Below are 20,794 nucleotides of genomic sequence, written 5' to 3' on the forward strand. Positions count from 1 at the left end.
GGAGATGGTTGCTTCAAATCAGACTCTCTGTGACAGCTTTTGTCCTGACCCACAAATTGGTTTACTTTTTTGATAGTGGCACAGGCTTTGTCATCCTGTTTTTAGCCCTTACATCCATCTTGCATGTCATTGGAAAATTTGCTTTGAATTTTTTTGTATTTTTGTCCATTGTCTGATATATTTGGAATATTGTCATTATCAACACAATGTTTTTTGAAAAATAATATTTCTTCTTCAACAGGTTTTGCTTCCATGAGCAGAGATCAAGAGATCTTCAGAAAGGGTGAGAAAACACTTTACTTCTATTAAACATTAAACACACATAACGTTTTGGGAAAATTAGAGCAATATTCTGTTTTCATTTAATTAAAGTCTTAGAAAATGTATATTGTACACTGCACACTAATGGCAACTCACTTACATGAAAGGACAAACATCCACCAAACAATTGGTTTAAAAATGTTTATTAAATAAAACTATGCAACAAACATTGTTTCAACATTGTTTCAACATTTGGAAATTTTTTATAGTAAAAGTATTTAATTTCACAAATAATTAAATTGGGAATTTCAGCAGGCTGTAAAGAATTCCAAAGAGGACATGTCTGTTTAGTTAGTAAATGCTTTTTTATTTCTTTGAAAAATGACAGATTTTTGTTGATATTGTCGCAATTTTTTTCATACAAATGCTATTTTGCACAAGAGAAAGAACTGTAAATATACGTCTGACATGATAGAATTGTGAGGCAGAAATGGTCATAAATGTACAGATAAATTATTGTAATTACACCTAAGTTTTATTTTGAAATGAAGATGTGGAAAAATATATCAGAAGGCGGCATGAATGTCTAAAATAGACACTGCTTCGAGTGTCTGATACAGGACCTTTTGTTTTGAAATATCCATATTTCATGAGTGGTTTGGAACTACAGCAAGGATCTATATATCACATATCACTGAAAAGCCTAATTTTGTGTATCATTAGATAATGGTGCCGCTTATGGCGCGTTAAGTCTGTAAGATTGGAATTTTGCTCTGGTTTCCCCCCTCCCCCTCAGTGCACTTCGTTTGTGCAGGTGAGAACACAGCAATCACCAAAACAACTCTCTGAGCAGTCTTTCTGAGCAAGTTGGTCTCAGTCTGGTTCCAATCCAAGTCTAGCGCAGTGTGATTACTGTGAGAAAGCAATTCAACCCTGAATCAACCCTACTGCAGGAAGTGAACCCAATATGGCTTGTATTTTGTGGTAGATTTTTTTTCTGTATGTGAGCCAGACAGCATTGCTACAGAACCGCCATGTGTCCTGAATATTTAGACTGATTAGGAAATAAAGAAAATAAACTTTAGATGCGATAAACGACATTTTTGTATCAGGTTATTTAAAATCATTTATTTTGCTTAGAGTCTCTAACTGTTCATATTCCCCCCACCCTCCCTTTTTCTGCATAATGAGTCCATTTTTAGTCATACACACGGTGACACTACAAAATAAGTTCTTTTGCGCTTTTTAATTAAGCATGAACTCAAATAGCAAACAAACATTGACTATAAATATTTCTCTTATATGGATTCGACTCAGATAAATAGACGTGAAAAATATTTCTGAAAAGTCAGCAGTAACTCCTAAGTTTAGTAAACAGACCTTAAAATAGTCAGTGTTTGTTTGAAAAGTGGATGATATGAGTGTTTGCATAATAGAATTTAATATTTTTTTAATTGTTCAGTAACTTCATTTTTAACATTACATAATAACAAATTGTTTGTAACTTGGTAAAGTACAAATGCAGGACTTCTTGCTTTCTTCATAGAAATCATTAGTGTTGTGCTCGTTACTAAAAAATAGTAACTAGTTACAGTTACTCGTTACTTCATTCAAAAAGTAACTCAGTTACTTTGTTGATTACTTACACCAAAAAGTAATGCGTTACTGTTAAAAGTAACTTTTTAGTTACTTTTTTAAAGAACCTTCTTTAATGTTCCCATTAATGCCCTTTTATGTGTTATGGTCTACAAACACAAAACTGACTTAAACACAAAGTAATATTTAAACACCATTTTATTAAAGTCAGAGCAGCACAAACTGAATATATCACAAGGATTTCTGAAATAAATAACAAAACAAGCTGAATGATATATTCACAATCAAAAACTAAAGTGGCTTCTGCTGCTGTGTTGAGCTCTTAAAAATGTTCCTTTCACAGCTGAAGTATGAAAACTATCCACAATGTAGAACAGAACACCAGGTGAGCTTCTAGCTTCTAGCTCCTCAGGCATGGTGGTCCTGGAGGAGCTTCAATAGATTGGAGTTGCTGTTTATCGCAGTAGATACGAGCTTCGAACCAGAAAGACACAGCTTACATTTGACTTGAAAATTTTTGTCTTTATACTCAACTAAAGTGAAATAATGAGCATATTTCCACTTTGAGAAACTCGTCTTGCTCTCGCCTCGACTCGCCAGTACTGCCGCACAGACCTGAATAAACGGAGACACCCCCACAGTGCGTCTTCTTCGTGATTACAGAGGGTAATCCACCAATCCTACAGTGCGCCTTCTTCCTGTTTACAGTGGTTTATCCACCAATCCTACAATGCGATGCTGCTGTAAGCAAGTTAGGCTGTAGTCTACATGTTTAAAAGTAATGCGTTACAGTATTAGTTACTGTAAAAAGTGTTACCGGTAATGCGTTACTGCCCAACACTGGAAATCAAGCATGCTAATCAAGTGATCGGGTCTCAAAACAAGTGACTATGGCTTTAAAAATCTTAGTTGGCAGACACAAAAACAAAAAAGATAAGAAATGGAAATTAAAACAATTAGCGGTTGTTAATGTTTGTGTTAAGAGATTAATGGCATAAAAAAGTTTAACATATACCGGTATAATCTAGCATTATATAACATGAGCTCCTTGGCATTCAGAAATAATAGGTAGACGCTTGTTTAAAAATATATAACTTCTGTAGGTACTGTTCAAATGAAAATTTATTTTTGTGCTCAAGGTTTTAATTAGATTGGATGCTTTGGAATGTTTAGATTTTTTTTAAATAATAGCTTGTGTAAGGCTGAATTTTTTTTCTTCTTTAAGAGCCGGAACAGATTGTTGAACTTGAGTACATAGTATTTCCAAGAAATACAGAATTTTACTTCAGATGTAAAAATATAGATGTTGTTATGGTTGAAAGGCCATATCAAGAAACGCTTTAATATTCATAACTTTAAAAAGCAGTGGTTTTATTTGTCATATGACTAGTTTACCTGTAAAGTACACTATATGGACAAAAGTTTGTGAACATGAGATTCTTATGTGCTTTTAGAACATCCCATTCCACATTCATTTTCTTTTTGCTGTTATGAAAACCTTTACCCTTTTGGGAAGATGTTCCACTAGATTTTCGAGTTGTGGTTGTGGAAATTTGTGCTCATTCAATCACAAGGCCAGTCATTTACTGATGTAGCCTGGGATGCAGTCAGCATTCCAATTCACTCCAAAGATGTTCAGTAATGGTTAAGGTCAGGGCTCTATAGCAGGCAGGATCTTTCACTCCAACCCATGTAAACCATTTTTTTTTTTTAAGCTTGCTTTCTGCACAGGGGCATTGGCTTGCTAAAATAACTTGCTTAAATCTCTTAGTTTAAGCAATCCTGTAAAAATTTGTGTAAATGATGCGACCAAGGAAACGTATTTTGCTGCTTTGGTTTAGATATACAGTATAGAACGTGTAGTATTTCTAGCCAATAAAAGCGAAGTATCATTTAGGGTAAAGGAAAATAGTTATTTTAAATGTATTTATTTAGAACTACTGTGCCAGTAAATTTTTAGTAAATCTTCGAACACACAAAGTCAATGCCAAGTGAAAAGAAATCTAATTCTTAAATGCGATGTAGTGCTACATGAGCATAACCCAAGATGATAAAATAAATAATTTGGCCCCTAAAAGTTAACCAGCCTGTGTAACAACTACAAAATATATATATATATTTTTTTAAACAAACATTGGAGCACATTAGGAAGAAACTGAGAGTGATGGGAATCTTTTAACGCTTTGCTGTGACAACACAACTAATAAGCCATTTAACTGCCAAGCAGAAACTTTGCATGGGGTTCGCTCGAAGGTGAACCGATATTTGTGATGTGTCGGGCTTGCGGGATGGGGCGTACATGTTAATTACACACATGACTGAGAGTCTCCAGGGACTAGTTATGATCTCGAGTGGAAAGGTGGCCTTGGGAAAGAAGGCGTTGAGCATTTTGTAATTAACACTTCCTTTAATTATCCTGCAGGAGCTCTGCTTTCCAACTGAGACACATCCTCTATAACAAGACCATGAGAGATACTTAGACGTGCACACACTTGAGAAGTGTATTCATTGGCTTTTAAAGGGAAAATACATATTCATTGGCTTTTAAAGGGAAAACACAGAAGGAGAAATGTATGAAGAAAAGCTGCTCAGTGGTTTAGTAAAATTTAGTCCTGGACCAAAATAAAATGGGTCAAGCAAAGCTTTTAATTGTCTAAACAACAAATTACTGATCATAAAATTAAACAAGAATAAAACAAATGCACTCTTGAGGCCTCCTGTGCCACCATTCGCTCATTTACTTTTGCTACAGCAAACAACAAGCTAAAAACAGGGAAATTCACTTTTATAGTCTAATACACAAAAGTCAAATTACTTTAAAGATAAAAAATATGTAATGTAAAATTAAAACACAAAAGATTTCTCAAAAAGATTAGTCATTGTTTGATTATCTAGCATGCCTAATAACAAGCTCATAAATAGATCTATCATTAGTAAGGAATATACAAGGATTTATAGTAAGGAATTGTTTATTTCTTGACAATTTCCTGATCAAGTATTTGTTGTAACAAACATTTAGAGCTTAATATTGTGCCATTTTGGGCTTGTCTTATTTCTTTGCCACGCCTTCTTTCCCAGGCGTGTAGTAACCCCCCCCCAGTTTAGGATTTGCCAGAGCGCATTACATGTTACTGTAGGTCATGTGCAAGGTATTAAACTTTGTGAGATAAGATTCCTAAGGGGTGGGAAATAAGTTATCATCACATACAGAATTTATTATTTAAAGATGAGCCAATAAAAGAGATGAAATGAACCAGTAGGGCATTGCTTGGAGTAGGTGGTACTGATAGAGCCAAGGTTTATTTTATAATACCTTTTGCTTACTAAAACGTTTAAAGACCAATCCTAGACATTTATTAACACCTGCATGGCCTTTATCAATATGCACGTGCTTATCAGACAAGATTTGTGTTTTGATGATTGTCATGTGTCATGTGTCCCCCACTGGTATTACATTTACAACTATGCATATAAAAAACTTGAAATAAAACCATATTTTTTATTGATATTTTTATTATTACATTACTATTTGAATTTTTATATATATATATATATATATATATACACACATACACACACAGTGGTCCCCCGGTTATCGAACGGCTCGGATATCGAACAATCCGGTTAGCGAACGGATTTCCGAACGAAATTTGTGTCCGGTGAACGAACAAAGTTCCAGTTATCGAACGCCACCCACGCTGCACAACCCAGCGGGAGGGGAAGAAACTGCTTCCGCTTCAACCATCGCTGAGTAAGCATCTTTCGCAACTTCTGTTTGTGAACAATATTAGTGATATTTAGCTGTAAGTACAGTAATCATTTTGTTTCTTACTCTTGTAAAGTTGTTAATTTATACTTTTACTGAGCCAACACAAAATACCCGCAGAGCTAATGATTGGGTATTGGTGGAGTTCGGGAACGGATTAATTGGTTTTCCATTATTTCTTATGGGATAATTAGGTCCGGTTTTCCAACATTTCAAACGGTTTTAAGGGACGAATTAAGTTGGATAACCAGGGGACCACTGTGTGTGTATATATATATATATATATATATATATATATATATATATATATATATATATATATATATATATATATATATATATATATATATATATATATTTTTTTTTTTTTTTTTTTTTTTTTGTGTGTTCTATTTTTCCTTATGTTTTATTGATACTGTGATATTGATTGAAAAATGGCTACTTCAAATTTACAATCCTATAAAACAGATAAAAAAATTATAAGTGATCACTAAATAATAGCATGGGTGCTAGTTAACCACATGCATTGACACATGCAAATTCTGTTCATTTACTTAATTTACTTTTATCTTAAAATATTGTTGCCTGAGATTTCTCGACTTCACTGTTGAAAAAAAATCATAGATTTTCATGGTGGCCTGAATATCAGCACAATCATAAAATCGTCTAGATGGCCAAAAGCTTAAAAATTTCAAGATAGTTTTCTTATAAGATGTTTCGCTCTCATAAATAAAGCTAGTGCAGATGTTTGAGACAAAAGAGATGAAATTGCAGTATCACCAGATTGATCTATAATCTACAAGCAGATGAAAGATTGTTAATTCAATTTGCTTCAAGTCCTTTGTGATTAGAAACGTTATTAGATATGTTCAGGTAAAAAAAAAAAGCACAAATTTTATTCTGGTATAAGTTTAATGTGATGTGCATATTCCTTAGGAAGCTTGTTAATGCTTAATTGTGTGACATGGTCAGGAATATTTGCCATTGAAAATATCTAAGTGTGTGTGTCAGTGTGCTAATTCAGTTTGAGCGTTCACACCTATAGCTGCTTTCACATGAGCTTGTTTTCACTCATGTTCTGTTCACATACTCAATGCTCAGGTGTTGTTTGTGATTTCACCTAAAAGTGCTGTGGCTGGAACAGCTTTTCTGCTGACGGGACAGAAAGACACTGTAACTAACACCATTAATACTGATTCTGCCTTTTGATTGGAACTAATTATCAGTTTGTTTTTAAAAACTTTGATAAGAATTTGTCTAACTATCAGGGCCAGTGTTTAGAATGTAGCAATCAACATCCATCCATATTCAGGAGACAAAAAGAGCAAAATTTGTGATGCTTTCTATTGGATGTTACTCTCAACATTGTCAATGAGAGTGACTCGGGTCAATTGTGGATGCCGGCTTGGTTCCGATGTGTGTGGAAGAGGGCAGATACCTTTCCTTTTTTTGTTTTTTGTTTTTTTGGTATTTATAAACAGCAGGCATGTAAATATGACCATGATCTAATTAGACATTTAACAAAACAACCCAGAATCCCAGAAGCAATAAACTGTTGTAAGATATTCTAATTTGCTGTCTTCCAGTAAAATACCAAATACTACAAGGCAACTGCTTCTGTCATTTATTTATTTGTGTAAATGTTTGTGTCTAGCCACAGTGTAGTGTTTTTCTTTGGGTATTCAGCACCTTGCCTGCTTTATACAGTATGTCTCAGAGAAAAGAAAGACTGATTTTCTAATAGTTAATTAATTCTGGTGAACAGAATACTTTCTGTTGCATAAAGGAATAGTTCAGATTTCATATTCATTGACTATTACTATGTCTAATAGCACTGTGTCCTCCATGTTGGCTTTTCTTTGCTCGCCCATTCCATAGCATTGCATGTGTTTGAGGGAAAAGCACGGAATTAAAAGGCAGCCTGATTATTTCCTCACAGGTGAGAAGATTAGCACTTTGTGTTTGGTGTCTTGTGCAGCCACTTTCTCAGGAGCACTGATGCAAATTTGTCATTACAGTCATGAGCATGATTATATTCTCTCCCACTCAGATAGACATTTCACTAACTTCACATTTTTCTGCCACATTTAACCGGGCTGAAAATTAATGAAGCGTTTTCTTGGTGAAATTATACTCGTTTTCTACATGCACGTTCTGCACGTCCGTTAAAAAGATTAAAACATGCAATCTGGCATGCATTCAGATTTGTTGCTCTGGCACAGGAGTAAATGCATTTCTAATGACAAGAACAGATTAATTCTTGATGTGCTCATCTAAAAAAGGAAGCCTAATTTACAAACACAAAATCCAATTTGATGTAACATAACAATAGTGTTTCCATCATATTGAGCTAAAAAAAATAAATAAAAATGAACTGTTTATGATGGCAGAGTCTGCCATTGTTTAGGTATAACACTGCAGATTGTGCAGTTTGAATGAAAGCATTTTGCACAATGCCAAGATGAGTCCTCAAACCTTTCTATGAGGCACAAAGGTAGAAGGACATTGCATATCTGATAATACACCTCACCCATGGCCTGTGCATCAGCATTTTCATACATACCTTTTGAATGAATGCATCAGAGCTTCATTTACTTTACACCCGCACCCACATTTCAATAAATACGTATGTTTCCAGTACTGGTGAAAAAAATAATTACTGCAAAAAGCCAGTGAAGGAAAATCAGGCTTAAAAAAGCAACACTTATTTAATATATATTAGTCTTACGATATATATAATGCCATGAGAGCCTTTTTTTTGTCCATCAATATCACTTGTTTAAGCTTACAAAAGAGCTTACGTCAGGCATGACAAAGAGTTTTTCGTTTTGTTTTGTTTGTTTTTTCAACGAAGGTGCTTTCTCTTCATATAGTCTCATTATCGCTTGCACCTTTTTTCACACACTGATGAGTGCTCAGTGGTGCAGCTCTGCGAAAGCTGCATGTTGATTCAAAAATTGCGTTCAGATGGTTTTAAACACAGCAGGCTAACAAACACACAATTAAATGTTAAGGGCTCTAAACACTTACGTTTCAAGAGAGCAAGCCTGACCCTCTTTCATGTTCACATTCATACGGTTATGGCTGTGAAGTGCGAATAATGTGAGTGTGTTGTACATTCAGCCATTTGAAATTTTAGGAAATTACTCCCAGATAATACCCTTTATTATAGGTGGTGTGAAGTGGAAACTCATGCAGTGCAGACCTAAACAGCACCCAAACAAGCCTGGTGTACAGTTCAGGGCTAGAAAAAAATGTTGGGATAAAAATAAGACGGTTAAAGAGTTGTTCTATCTGTAAAAACTTGTTTACATGTTTAGTAGAGGTTAATTTTGCACAACAGCAGCTCTGAAAGGACGTTTCGGATTCTGTAGTGACAGCTTCTTCACATAATTGTGATTAAAAAAAATTTTGTTAGGTTGTTGATTGACATTCTGTGACAGAATTTCTTTTAGTATTTCAGGAAAGAATCTCCAGCATCAACACTTTGGTTTCCTCACAGAGGAATTTATTTCTTTGTGGGAAAAAGACGATTGATTGCTGTTAGAATGTTAATGTTAAACTATAACTATATCTGGATACAAATTATAGATTCAATCTTTAACATAATCAAATGAATATTTGCACATTAAGAATTTATTAAGTGTAATATTCTTATTCTTGATCAACTTATTTCCATAAAGCAGCTTTGTGACAGTGTTCGTTGTTGAAAGGGCAATACAAATAAAAATTAATTGAATTTGAATACACTTTGTTGTTTTCTGTTTGTCCTATAGATAGTCTAGGATATATATATTGATATATTTGTCTTGGTAGATAAGTGTTTGTGATGGAGTGGTTTGAAACATGAAACTTTGCTCAACACTGTTGGTCATTTAAAACAAAATAATTTAATCCCACCCCAATTACACAAATATTACATGACATCTGAACAGAACATGAAGTCAAATCTGCAATGTGTGATATAAACAAACCTTGAGTCAAGCTAAACCTAAAGCTAGATATCTACCACCTGATTATAAGCACCTTCGGTCCTGTGCGTGCCGTCTTAAACAGATGAGAAACCCGCCTTCAGAAATGACACGCATCAGATAAAACAGTTTACTCTCATTTAAAATGAGCAGCACCAAATGCTGGGGATGTGTTAACAAGCGGGAGCGTCAGCGCTACAGACGGTAACATGTAATAAACTGCGCCTCAATATTCACTTCACTTCATCATCATACCTCGATGCTTCATTTAGCTTCCCCTCAGGCTGCAGTTCATATCAGATAGCAAACAGCTGCATCAGCCTCTGCGTCTTTCCTCTCCTGCTGCTCAGAGTCGGTTATCACTTTGTGGGACCGCATGTTTAAATGCCCTGTTTGTCTAATGTATGAGGCGTCTGTGTTGCAGATTCACTGCAGTGTGTATAAAGAACGGAAGGCTGATAAAACCAGAGCAGAGAAGTAATCTCACCTGCTAGATGTGACAATCAGCTCCACTCATCAACAGCCTGCTGCTACCCCAAGGCCTGGTGAGTATCTGAAAGCAGGAGAAACACTTTTCTCAGTATGTACAGAGCACTTGTTTGATTTCTTGCCATATGTCTTTAGGTGAAAAATACATTTACTGTGACACAATGGTTGATTAAACAACAAAGTAGATATTTATTTTTGCAAAAATATTCCCCTTCATGGGTAAATACTTCAGAAGGCACACCTTTGGCTGCAAATCCAGCTGCAAGTCTTTTCGGATAAGTTTCAATTAGCTTTGCACATCTGGATGGTGATATTCTTGCCTATTCCGATTCTCAGTCAGATTTATCAGGGACTTTTTAATGCTTCTTGGTTTTGAATCACTCTAGTTTAACTTTAGCAGTATACTTAGGGCCACTGTCCCCTCTGCAGGTAAACTTCTTCCTTCATCTCAACTCTCTTCAGATTAGGACAGGTTATCTTCTATTCTAATTACCATGTGTTTGGCTCCATCTATCCATCTCGGCCTCAACCTTGACAAGTATAATTACACACAGGTGAACTTCATTTAACTAATTACTGTGTCACGTCTCATGCATGCACCAGAGCTATTTTAAGGGTTTCCACATCAGTGAGGGTGAATACTTTTTCTACATTTAACTTGTTAATAAATAAATTATAAATTAATGTTTGGTTACTAAAGAAAGAAAAAATGGATAGTTACCGAGAGTTGAATTTATTGCCAAATAATAAAAACACTATATGAAATGTACTCAGAAACATTTATATTATTTGGACTGACAGATATATTAAATATTATTTATTTAATTGAATGTATTGAGTTGAATTTATTGCCAAATAATGAATACACTTTATGAAATGTACTCAGAAACATTTATATTATTTGGCCTGGCAGATATATTAAATATTATTTATTTAGTCCGGTTTATATTATTAGGTGGCAGGGACAGAAACATGTGTAAATACAATGCTTTATTAAAAAACCTTGCAACAATCCATATCATGAACAGAAAACAACCTAAACTAAACAAAGTAAGAGTCAAAATCCAGAAAGCAGAAACCAAAACAACAAAATATAAAGCTTAGCATGGACTGGACAAAGACACAGAACATATACTAACAAAAAGCTGATGATGTGGCAAGTACAAGAATTTAAATGTAAAGCACTAACAAAGTTTTTTACTTTAATTATAGGTAGAATGATAAATTCAATGGTGAGCTTGTGTAAGGTGACAGTGTGTAACTGTTCTCTAGGGATACACGTTGTATAAGTATGACCCGGTACTTGCATATATTTTTTGCTTCTCACTAAAAAGTATGCACTTAAAAAAATATATAAGTATAAACTTTTAGTGCACAGTGTAAGTTGACAGTGAACAAGATAAAATATGTGGTTGTTGAGTGTTTGTGGTTCATGGCAGCTCTGTTTGTAGGCCACATTGTAATTTAGTAAGTGTAGTGTAACGTGACAATGTGTTATATAATATGTATATTATGTTTTAAGATTTTAGTGTTTCTATGAGAAAAATGTATTTGCTGCAACAGAAAATAATGTCATTAACTTCAGGAAAGAGGTAGGTGAGGAACTAACAGGAACTAACTTCCTTGTAGAGGAAGGAACTCGCTTGCAGATGTTACATTATAATTAATTGATAAAGATTGTAATGTGTAATGTTGTAAGAAGGTATACAAACTATTTTTTGAATCAGGTTGCATTGCACCAGCTGATTGTTCACCCAAAAGTATTTTATCCCTAAGATGTTATACTATGAAATTGATTTATTGGTGACATGAAATATAAAATATATATTAGATTTTAGTACTATGAACCCTGATAATTGGACTGATTGCTACTAGACTATTTTATTTGATCACCTGGAAAATCATAGTAAATTTACTCTTGTTTGTTTGAACAAACATTTTTTTGAAATCTAGTTTAAAAATCAAGAGTTTCAGTTTTAACTGCTGCATTCCTCATCATTTTTACTGCAAAGGTCTATCATCTATGAGTTAAGACAAGATTCATTATTCAGTCAGAGTTGGTTCAAAAAAGAGACCCATCTTCCTCAAGGCTTTCTGGCATTTTTTATCAGCTGCGTCAAGCTCAGAGCTTCAGGCCGTGTTTGCACAGCATCTGTTTATTTGGCGTTGTGAAGTCATATCATTAGTATTGCAGGGGTAGAATGGATGCTGCTGTCACTCATGCTGCGTTTGCCAGAAGCTTCTCTCAGAGCACAAGAGCCAGGTGGCACATGTTCTGGGTGCTTAGTGTATGTGTGTGAATGGAGGGAGGAGTGGAAGTGAACGGATCCCTAATGTTTACTCTCCCTGCTAGAAATCAGACGAGCAGTAACTCAGATCTCCACCTCCCACCACTACAGCCTTTATCACATATTTTACTCAGTTCACTTTCAGGTGCCTCGTACCTTTACGGTGACTTCTAATGGTTATTTTACCAGCAGCAATTTCCACCAGTTTAACAATTATGCAGTCTGAGTAACCAAGTTCCCTAATGATGGCAAAATAAAAATTAAATTTTTAAAAAAAAAAGTTATATATATGTGTGTGTGTGTGTGTGTGTGTGTGTGTGTGTGTGTGTGTGTGTGTGTGTGTGTGTGTGTGTGTGTGTTTATTTTTCAAATTTTATTTTTCTTAAGAAACCATCCTATTTCTCTTGTGCTTTTAGAAATATTTTCACATATATATTTTTCTATATATCAGAGTTACTATACCTTAGTGTCTCTAGTTGTGTCCAATTCAACATATTTAAAAAATGCATACTTCAAGTTTAAGGTCCTAATTTCAAGATATTGAGTTACTAGTACTACTACTATAACCAACACTGCTGCTACTACAACCACCACTATTACTACAACCACATCACAACTACTAAGTTAAGGGCCATGTATTTCGCCTTCAGTGGTGTCATTCCTGAGTCAATCCACCTCTTAATATCATCATTATGATGCCACGGCTACATCAATAGTATAAAGATATGCAGTATAATAGAGCGCTGCATCACAGACAGGTTTTTCATGCAGAGAGATTGAATGGCATTACTAACAACACAACACAATTCAATTCCATTTTTTTTCATTCAAAATAAAAGGTAAATTGTGTGTTTTTGTGCAAATTCTAGAGGAGAGAAAACAAAAACATATAAATGGTTCATGAAAAAGCTGAACAACTGCTTTGAACTGTTTTGGCTGACCTTTCCTCATGATGTCCAGCTTTTCTTGTAAAGTGTGTCTTGCAAACGTCCTTGTAAGTGTATCTGTGACTAAATCAATTTCTTCTCCTCTGTCAGCCGTTGTGGAATGAAACAAAACAGCTATTAAATCCACATGAATATATTTCAGCTTGTGCAGTTTGCAGTAGATGCATGTTGGGATTCTGACCAGTGTGCTGGATCATCCAGTCATACCCAAAAGATGAAATGCTATGAAATGAATATAAAGGACTATTTAATATTTTTTTGAATTATTTTGGAAATATTTAAATAATTTAATACATATTCATGAACAGAAATATATGAAAACGTAAGTCACTGATTCTGATCACCTACTACCGCAAACAAAAACTAATACTAAATTCAATTAAAACATATTTGTATAGCATATTTAGCACTTTTTTCCCCACTTATTTATAATGTACATTTTTGCATAATAAATTAGTTCCTATAAGTTTATCCTTCATGAGCAAACTAGTGCAGAAAGTAGCCAGTAAAACCTTCCTAAGATGTTATGATGAAGAAACCTTTAGAATTAGAATCAGAATACTTTATTTTTTAAGGGAAGTTATTTAATTGTTGAGAGGAACCAGACTTAAAACAGAACCTATTTACCTTTGGGTGACATCTAATGTCCAGTAGCAAACTGTATATATTACTACTATTACTACTACTACTACTACTACTTCTTCTACTACTACTACTACTACTACTACTACTACTACTACTACTACTACTTCTACTACTACTACTACAACTACTACTACTACTACAACTATTACTACTACTACTAACAATAATAATAATAACAATAATACTATAAATCCACAGAGCACATACACAGAGGGCTGAGAATCAGTAATTATGGAAATGTGACACCACATCCTGCTGTACAAATCTGATGATTATGTAATACCGTTATACTTTGCAAAGTACCAGTGATTGCAGTTAATAAATACAAACTTCTGTAATAACTACTAAGTGCTTACTGTGATTAAAAAAGTATTTCAAATAAGCTGGCTTGTCCGTCCATCCATACCAACAGGTTTAAGAATGAAAACTGTACTGATTTTGCCAAAGCAAGGTTCCTAGTATACACTGTCTATACACCTCTGTTAAAATTAGTCTTTTGTCATGTTAAAAACCAAAACATTTTCACTTTTGCTTGTAATACAGCACTCTGTCATTTTGGATAAAACTCTAACAAGCTAGTATCTTGATTTTCAAATTTTATTCCACTCCTCCATGTACAAATACTCCTCAATTATTAAATCACAAGGGATCCTCAAGTCAGTCCAAAGGCTTCCAATGCGATTTAGATCTAGATTCTGACAGGACCTTTTCAAATTGTTGAAGCCATTGCTTTGTTGATCTGGAATTGTGCTTTGCGTCATTATCCTGCCGAAAGGTTACTATTATTATTTTCTTTAATCTTTAGCTGTTTAACAGAGGACACAATAAATTGGTTCTTGGAGCTAACCATGATTATGTTGACTAAAATTCAGCAGCACCATACCATGATGCAACCAACATCATGCTTCACTGTAGCTATTTTGTTTCTTTAAAGGTGAAAAATGTCATGTATTTGCAAAAATGCATTTAGAATTATGCTCTTGCACTTTTCAGACCATCACACATTTTGCCACATGTTTTGGGGTGATTTAGTCTAGCCACTCTACCCATTGCCTAGACATGTGAAGAATAGTTGTCATCTGAATAGATACCTCCACATCATATCCAGAGAGTGCTCGGTGCAGCTCCATTAATGTTACCACAGATGTCTTGAAAGATCTCTCCACTTGTTGATGACAGTATTCACAGTACTCCATGATATCTAATGGTTTGAAAATTGTATCCCTGTCTTTCAAATAGATCTCATACATGCTTTGTAAGCTCTTTATTAAACATGGCTTCAGCAGCCGTATGAAAGCAATATATATATATATATATATATATATATATATATATATATATATATATATATATATATATATATATATATATATATATATATATATATATATATATATATATATAATCGAACTGAAATAAATTAGTGCTCTTTGTTTTTGTTTTTTTAAGTGCTCATTCAGTTAGTTGTTAGTTGAAGGAGCCTGAGCTGATCATAATCCAGCAAACCCATACTTAAGTCTCTCATGATTTAAGAGTCAATTAATTCAACCTGACTTAGAATTCATATGTTTGACAGTGATACAATGACACCATCTGCTTGCAAGGGAGCACTGCCACTCTCTACCTTATTGACACAATGGGAACAAGGCACACTTGGCAGAAACGGCATAGGGATTTGTTCTGGAAACCAAAGATAATTGCAGCACTACACACAGGGACTGAGACTCCTCATGCCATCCTATCTTTAGCTGGATGTGTCTGTTATCTCTCTTTTACACTGGAAAAAGTTGTGGTTTTGTTTTATAAATAAGAAAGTTAATTGATTCCAGCCTTAGATCAGAAGTGTGTCCATGAAATTGCCTCAGTTTTTATGTCTTGTTGCCTACTAGTCTGAACTTGCTAAACGTGTCTTTCGTTCAATGATTTATCCTGCTGTTAAAGGATGGGATTGGAAAAACATCAGTGTACCAGTGCATAGCAAATACAATTTCTATGATCATTTTTGTCAGCTGCTCTGAAAACTGACTGAGAGAGAGAAAAGGTAGCCAAGCATTATCATAGCAATTAGGGCTCACCACAAAGTCCCAATTTGCAGCATCTGTAACCCTCAGCTGCTCACCTTTATGCCTGTATGGCATGTTTAATATAGTTATATATTTGGATCGAAGAACCTTTTTCAAATGAACAAATCTATATTCATCATTGCAATGCAAAGTGTAGTTTGTTTCTTATGTAGATTCAAATGTTTATTTGTTCATTTTACACAGTCATGGCCATTGATTTTGTAACTTGCTTTTTCTATTGTGTGCATGCTGAGCCTACTTTTGTACTCCATGAGCCAGCAAATCTTTTCAGTCATGACCAAGAATCCCTCATTTGTCATTAAGCCTATCGGTATTTGAGTCAGCGAAACGTTTTCGTCATGGTCGAGAGTCTGTCATTTATCATGAAGCCAGTCTGTGTTGAAGTCAATAAATCGTTTTGGTTCCGCCCAAAATTGGCTCATTTATTATTTAGCAAATCAGTGTCTGATTTGAGTCAGTGAATCATATTGATCATGAAGATTGAAGTTTACTTATTTGTCTCTGTGCAAATTAAGTTGAATCGTGTGAATATTTCCAGTCATGAATACGATCTCCATATTTTCCTTTAGCGAGTCAATGTTTCATTCAGTGTTTCATTCAATATTTTTGGTCATGATTGCTATTCACTTATTTGTTGATTTTCGAATGAGTAAATCTTCTCAGTCATGATCTATATTTGCTTATCCGTCTGGACTTTTCAATTAAGTAAAAGTTTCTACAAGCACTTTCTTCTTTTACCTCCTTACATTTACAATTAAGTAGTATGTGTCTGTACTCTTTTTGTCCCTGACAGTAACTGCCTGCCACATTACATGTAATAACTTGATATTGCTACTTTATAAGCATAAGCAGTGAAAGAACGGAACCAACCACATTTAACCGTAGTTCAGAAGGTTTATGTATATTTCAGTCTCAAAGGTTTTATGCCAGCTTCCACATTAAAAGAGCACAGTGATTGAAAGGCAATAGAGTAACATGATCATTTAATCCTAATGAAGAACTTGTTTTTTTTTGTACTGGTAAACCAGCAATGTGCAGCTTGTTGAGAGTGATTACTGTGTGTTATTAGGCTCCAGAGCAGAGGCAGAGGCAGCCAGAGCAGAGCGACGTCCTCTCTGTCCTTTCCTTTCCAGAGGCCCAGAGCAGATGATCAGCCTCAAGGTCCCTTACTGATCACAGCTGTCAAAAGATCCTTAGCAGGTCAGTGAACAAAATATCATACACTGTTCATTACTTTATAACCCAGATTTTGGATTGTATAACTTTTCTACCTTTGCATAAATACATATTAATATTGCTACTTCAACATTATGTAATATTTTAGTGCTGCTTAACAGCTAAGGCTCTGTGCTACTGATTAGAAGATCATGAGTTTAAGCCCCAGCACTGCTAAGCTACTACTGTTGGGACTTTGAGTGAAACCTTTGACTTTCTTTGCACCAAAAGTGTTGTATCTCTGACCCCAGCTTCCTAACCAGCTACAATATGTACAGGAAAAACTTATCTGTACCTGTATACGTAAAAAAGGGTTTGTTCTGAATCTTAAAGAAAGGTACATTCTTTTTTGTGTTAAAGGTACATTCTTTTTGATGTCTAAATTCAATTAAAGTAGAGACCCTGCAGAAGCCCTCAAGGATTGAATGCCTGATTGGAAAAACATCATAGTTATTAGGGCAGGCTACATGACAAATTCCTAATAAAATATATTTACAAATCGAGTCACAAAACATTTTATGATATATTGTAATATATTTTTGTGTGGTAAAGGTAATTTACAAGCTGCCTAAAATTATGTACTGCCTTAAACTGTTGTTTTAAATTATACTATATTATTTTATATGTATGTATATATTGTAGCGACTCACCGCCACGTCTGGCTGAACACAGACACGGGAAACTTAAATTGCTTTAGATTGGGTTAAATTGGGTTACGGTGTCTTTATTAGGGACTAGAACTCAAAGTAAAAGGTAGGGCACCAAAACACAATAGTGTTTTGGTGCCTGGGAAAGGGGGGTGAGAAGTGGCCAGAGCGGGAGAAGGAGCGGTACGTTCTCGCCGCGCTCCGATACCTTAGGTCCCGACAGGCAGGCTGACTCTGCCACGGTCACCATCGGCTCGTAGGGGTCAGGGTCTTCCAGCCGCAGGGCCGATGAATCTCCTTCACTTACTAGGCGTTGCGAGGGTCTGGCGGGAATTCCTCTTCCGCATCTGCCGTCTTTTGCCTGTAGTGGGAAAAATAGGGGAGAGAGCTGCTATTATTCGGGAGCCCACGGTTCTGCAACTCACTGTCCTCCCAGCCGGCTTTTATAAGCATCGCCGGGCTTGAAGACAGTGAGGGGCTGCCACTCCAATTGAGCTCTAGCTGTGTCTTGTAAGGATGCCAGGTCTCCTTGTTGCTGCGCTAGGCTGTTCGGAGTTTGGAGAGATTGCCCCTTTTAGTAAATGCGGCAGAGGCCCGTCGTCACAATATACATATATAAACAAAAGTGTATGAGAAGTTGGACACTGAGGAAGGAGAAAGGATTTTTACAGCTTGGCCAGGCAGAGTGAACAAGCTGGGAAGGATGTGCTACACGTTAGAACAATAAAGGATGGAGATGGAAATGTGTGGACTAGTGACTAGTGAGGAGAGTGTGTTGAGAAGATGGAGGGAGTATTTGAGCAGCTGATGAATGAGAAAAATAAGAGAGTGATGGTTGGATAATGTGGAGATGGTGAAGCATGAAGTGGATAGGATTAGTAAATGTGAGCAGCGATTAAGAGGTTGAAAAGTGGAAAGTCGGTAGGACCTACCAGTGGGACATACCGGTAGGAGCATGGAGATGTTTAGGAGAGATGGCAGTGTAGTTTTTAACAAGACTGTTTAACAAGATTCTGGAAGGTGAAAGGATGCCTGAGGAATGGAGAAGGAGTGTGCTGGTACTGATCTTTAAGAATAAGGGAGTAAACTACAGGGGAATTAAGTTGATCAGTCACAACATGAAGTTATGGAAAAGAGTAGTGGAAGCCCGGCTGAGAGAAGAAGTGACCATCTGTGTGCAACAGTATGGTTTCATGCTCAGGATGAGCACCACAGTCACATTATTTGCTTTGAGGATGTTGATGGAGAAGTATAAAGAAGGTCAGAAGGAGTTGCATTGTGTGTTTGTGGATTTAAAGAAAGTGTACGACAGGGTGCCGAGAGAGGAGTTGTGGTATTGTATAAGGAAGTCAGGTGTGTCAGAGAAGTATGTGAGGGTGGTGCAGGACATGTATGAGGACAGTGTGACAGCAGCAAAGTGTGCAGTAGGAATGACAGACTGGTTCAAGGTGGAGGTTGGACTGCATCAAGGCTCGGCTCTGAGCCCTTTCTTGTTTTTATTAGGTACCTGGGGTCAACAGTGCAAAGTAATGGAAAGTGTGTTAGAGAAGTGAAGAAAAGTGTGCAGGCAGGGTGAAGTGGGTGGAGAAGAGTGGCAGGAGTGATTTGTCATAGAAGGGTATCTGCGAGAGTGAAAGGGAAAGTTTATAGGACTGTGGTGAGACCTGCGATGTTGTATGGTTTAGAGACAGTGGCATTGACTAAAAGACAGAAGGTGGAGCTGGAGGTAGCAGAGGTGAAGATTTTTGTTGGGAGTGACGAGGATGGACAGGATTAGAAACGAGTTTATTAGAGGGACCGTGCATGTAGCATGTTTTGGAGACAAGGCGCGATTAAGATGGTTTGGACATGTGCAGAGGAGGGACATAGAGTATATCGGTAGAAGATTGCTGAGGATGGAGCCACCAGGAACGAGGAAAAAAGGAAGACCAAGTCTTGTCATTTAATTTTGTCTATTTATTACTGCTTACATCACATCACATAGCATCACACAGAATCACGGCATCCCTACTACAGATTAATATCATTAAAGCTCTCAATTTTACAAATAGAATTCTTTCAAATAAAAAAAGGAAATGTATTCTGACTAAAAAGCTAATTTGTTCTGTTTTGCATGCTGTGTGGTGTTAAATCTGTAACAGTCAAAATGTCTCAAATGAAATTCATTACCTTTCTATAGCAGTTTCTGAAGGACTCCATGTGCTCCAAACAACAATCATGTTAATGCCCATAATCCATCACCATCTTGTGTGTGAGTCTGTTTTTTTAAAGGTTAGAGTTAATTATTTATTGAATAGGCTTATCTTTGTTCTTTATTAAATGGCCGTATGCTGCATGCACACATCCCTAAGAAGCGAACTGTATGCCAGGTTCATTATGCAGTATCTACACTGTTGTTCTGCAAAACTCAATGTAAATTAGCCTCAAAGGCACAACAGTGCTTCGTGTGGTCCTATTATGTTGGTTAATGATGTTCCGCTATGTATAATATACTTTAAGGGTACACATGTTTATGCCTCCAATGTAGTTCATGGTTTCTGAATCTACATGGCTTCTTTGGGATTTGTTAATCCAATCAAAATTTAAACAAAAAAACACTGACAGGTTGATCCAGGCTGATGTGAGACCAGCCTTTATGTCTTGGATGGAGTATGTTCATGAGTGTATATGAGTGTTTTATTCATAGTTTCTGGTAAAAATGGCCACTGTCTCATGTATATTTAGCTTCTAGTTACACCTAATAACATTTGAAAAATCTACTTTGTTAATGAGCTGTTCCTGAGACCAGGCATCACTGGAATTGACTACCATTGTGTAGATACTGGTTCATTCTAGGTGAATCATTTACAGCACAGCATGGAAACTAACATGGCAGTGTGTGGTAT

General features: G+C 35.8%; 1 protein-coding gene across 6 annotated transcripts in view; it reads left to right on the forward strand.

The window, feature by feature from the left end:
• khdrbs2 (KH domain containing, RNA binding, signal transduction associated 2) overlaps window positions 1-20,794 on the forward strand; it is a 243,009-nt gene that overhangs the window by 97,076 nt on the left and 125,139 nt on the right. For 3 of the 6 annotated variants that reach the window (XM_083538517.1, XM_083538516.1, XM_083538519.1), the window contains exons 10-12: window positions 242-283; window positions 10,019-10,139; window positions 17,117-17,247. In XM_083538517.1, the coding sequence (XP_083394643.1) occupies window positions 242-283; window positions 10,019-10,038 (62 nt within the window). In that variant the 3' untranslated portion in view covers window positions 10,039-10,139; window positions 17,117-17,247. The remainder of the gene's footprint in view (window positions 1-241; window positions 284-10,018; window positions 10,140-17,116; window positions 17,248-20,794) is intronic. The other 3 variants (XM_083538518.1, XM_083538520.1, XM_083538522.1) reach the window with 1 other exon arrangement.

The sequence above is a fragment of the Silurus aristotelis genome (genome assembly GCF_946808225.1).
Source record: "Silurus aristotelis genome assembly, chromosome: 4".
NCBI classification, from domain to species: domain Eukaryota; kingdom Metazoa; phylum Chordata; class Actinopteri; order Siluriformes; family Siluridae; genus Silurus; species Silurus aristotelis.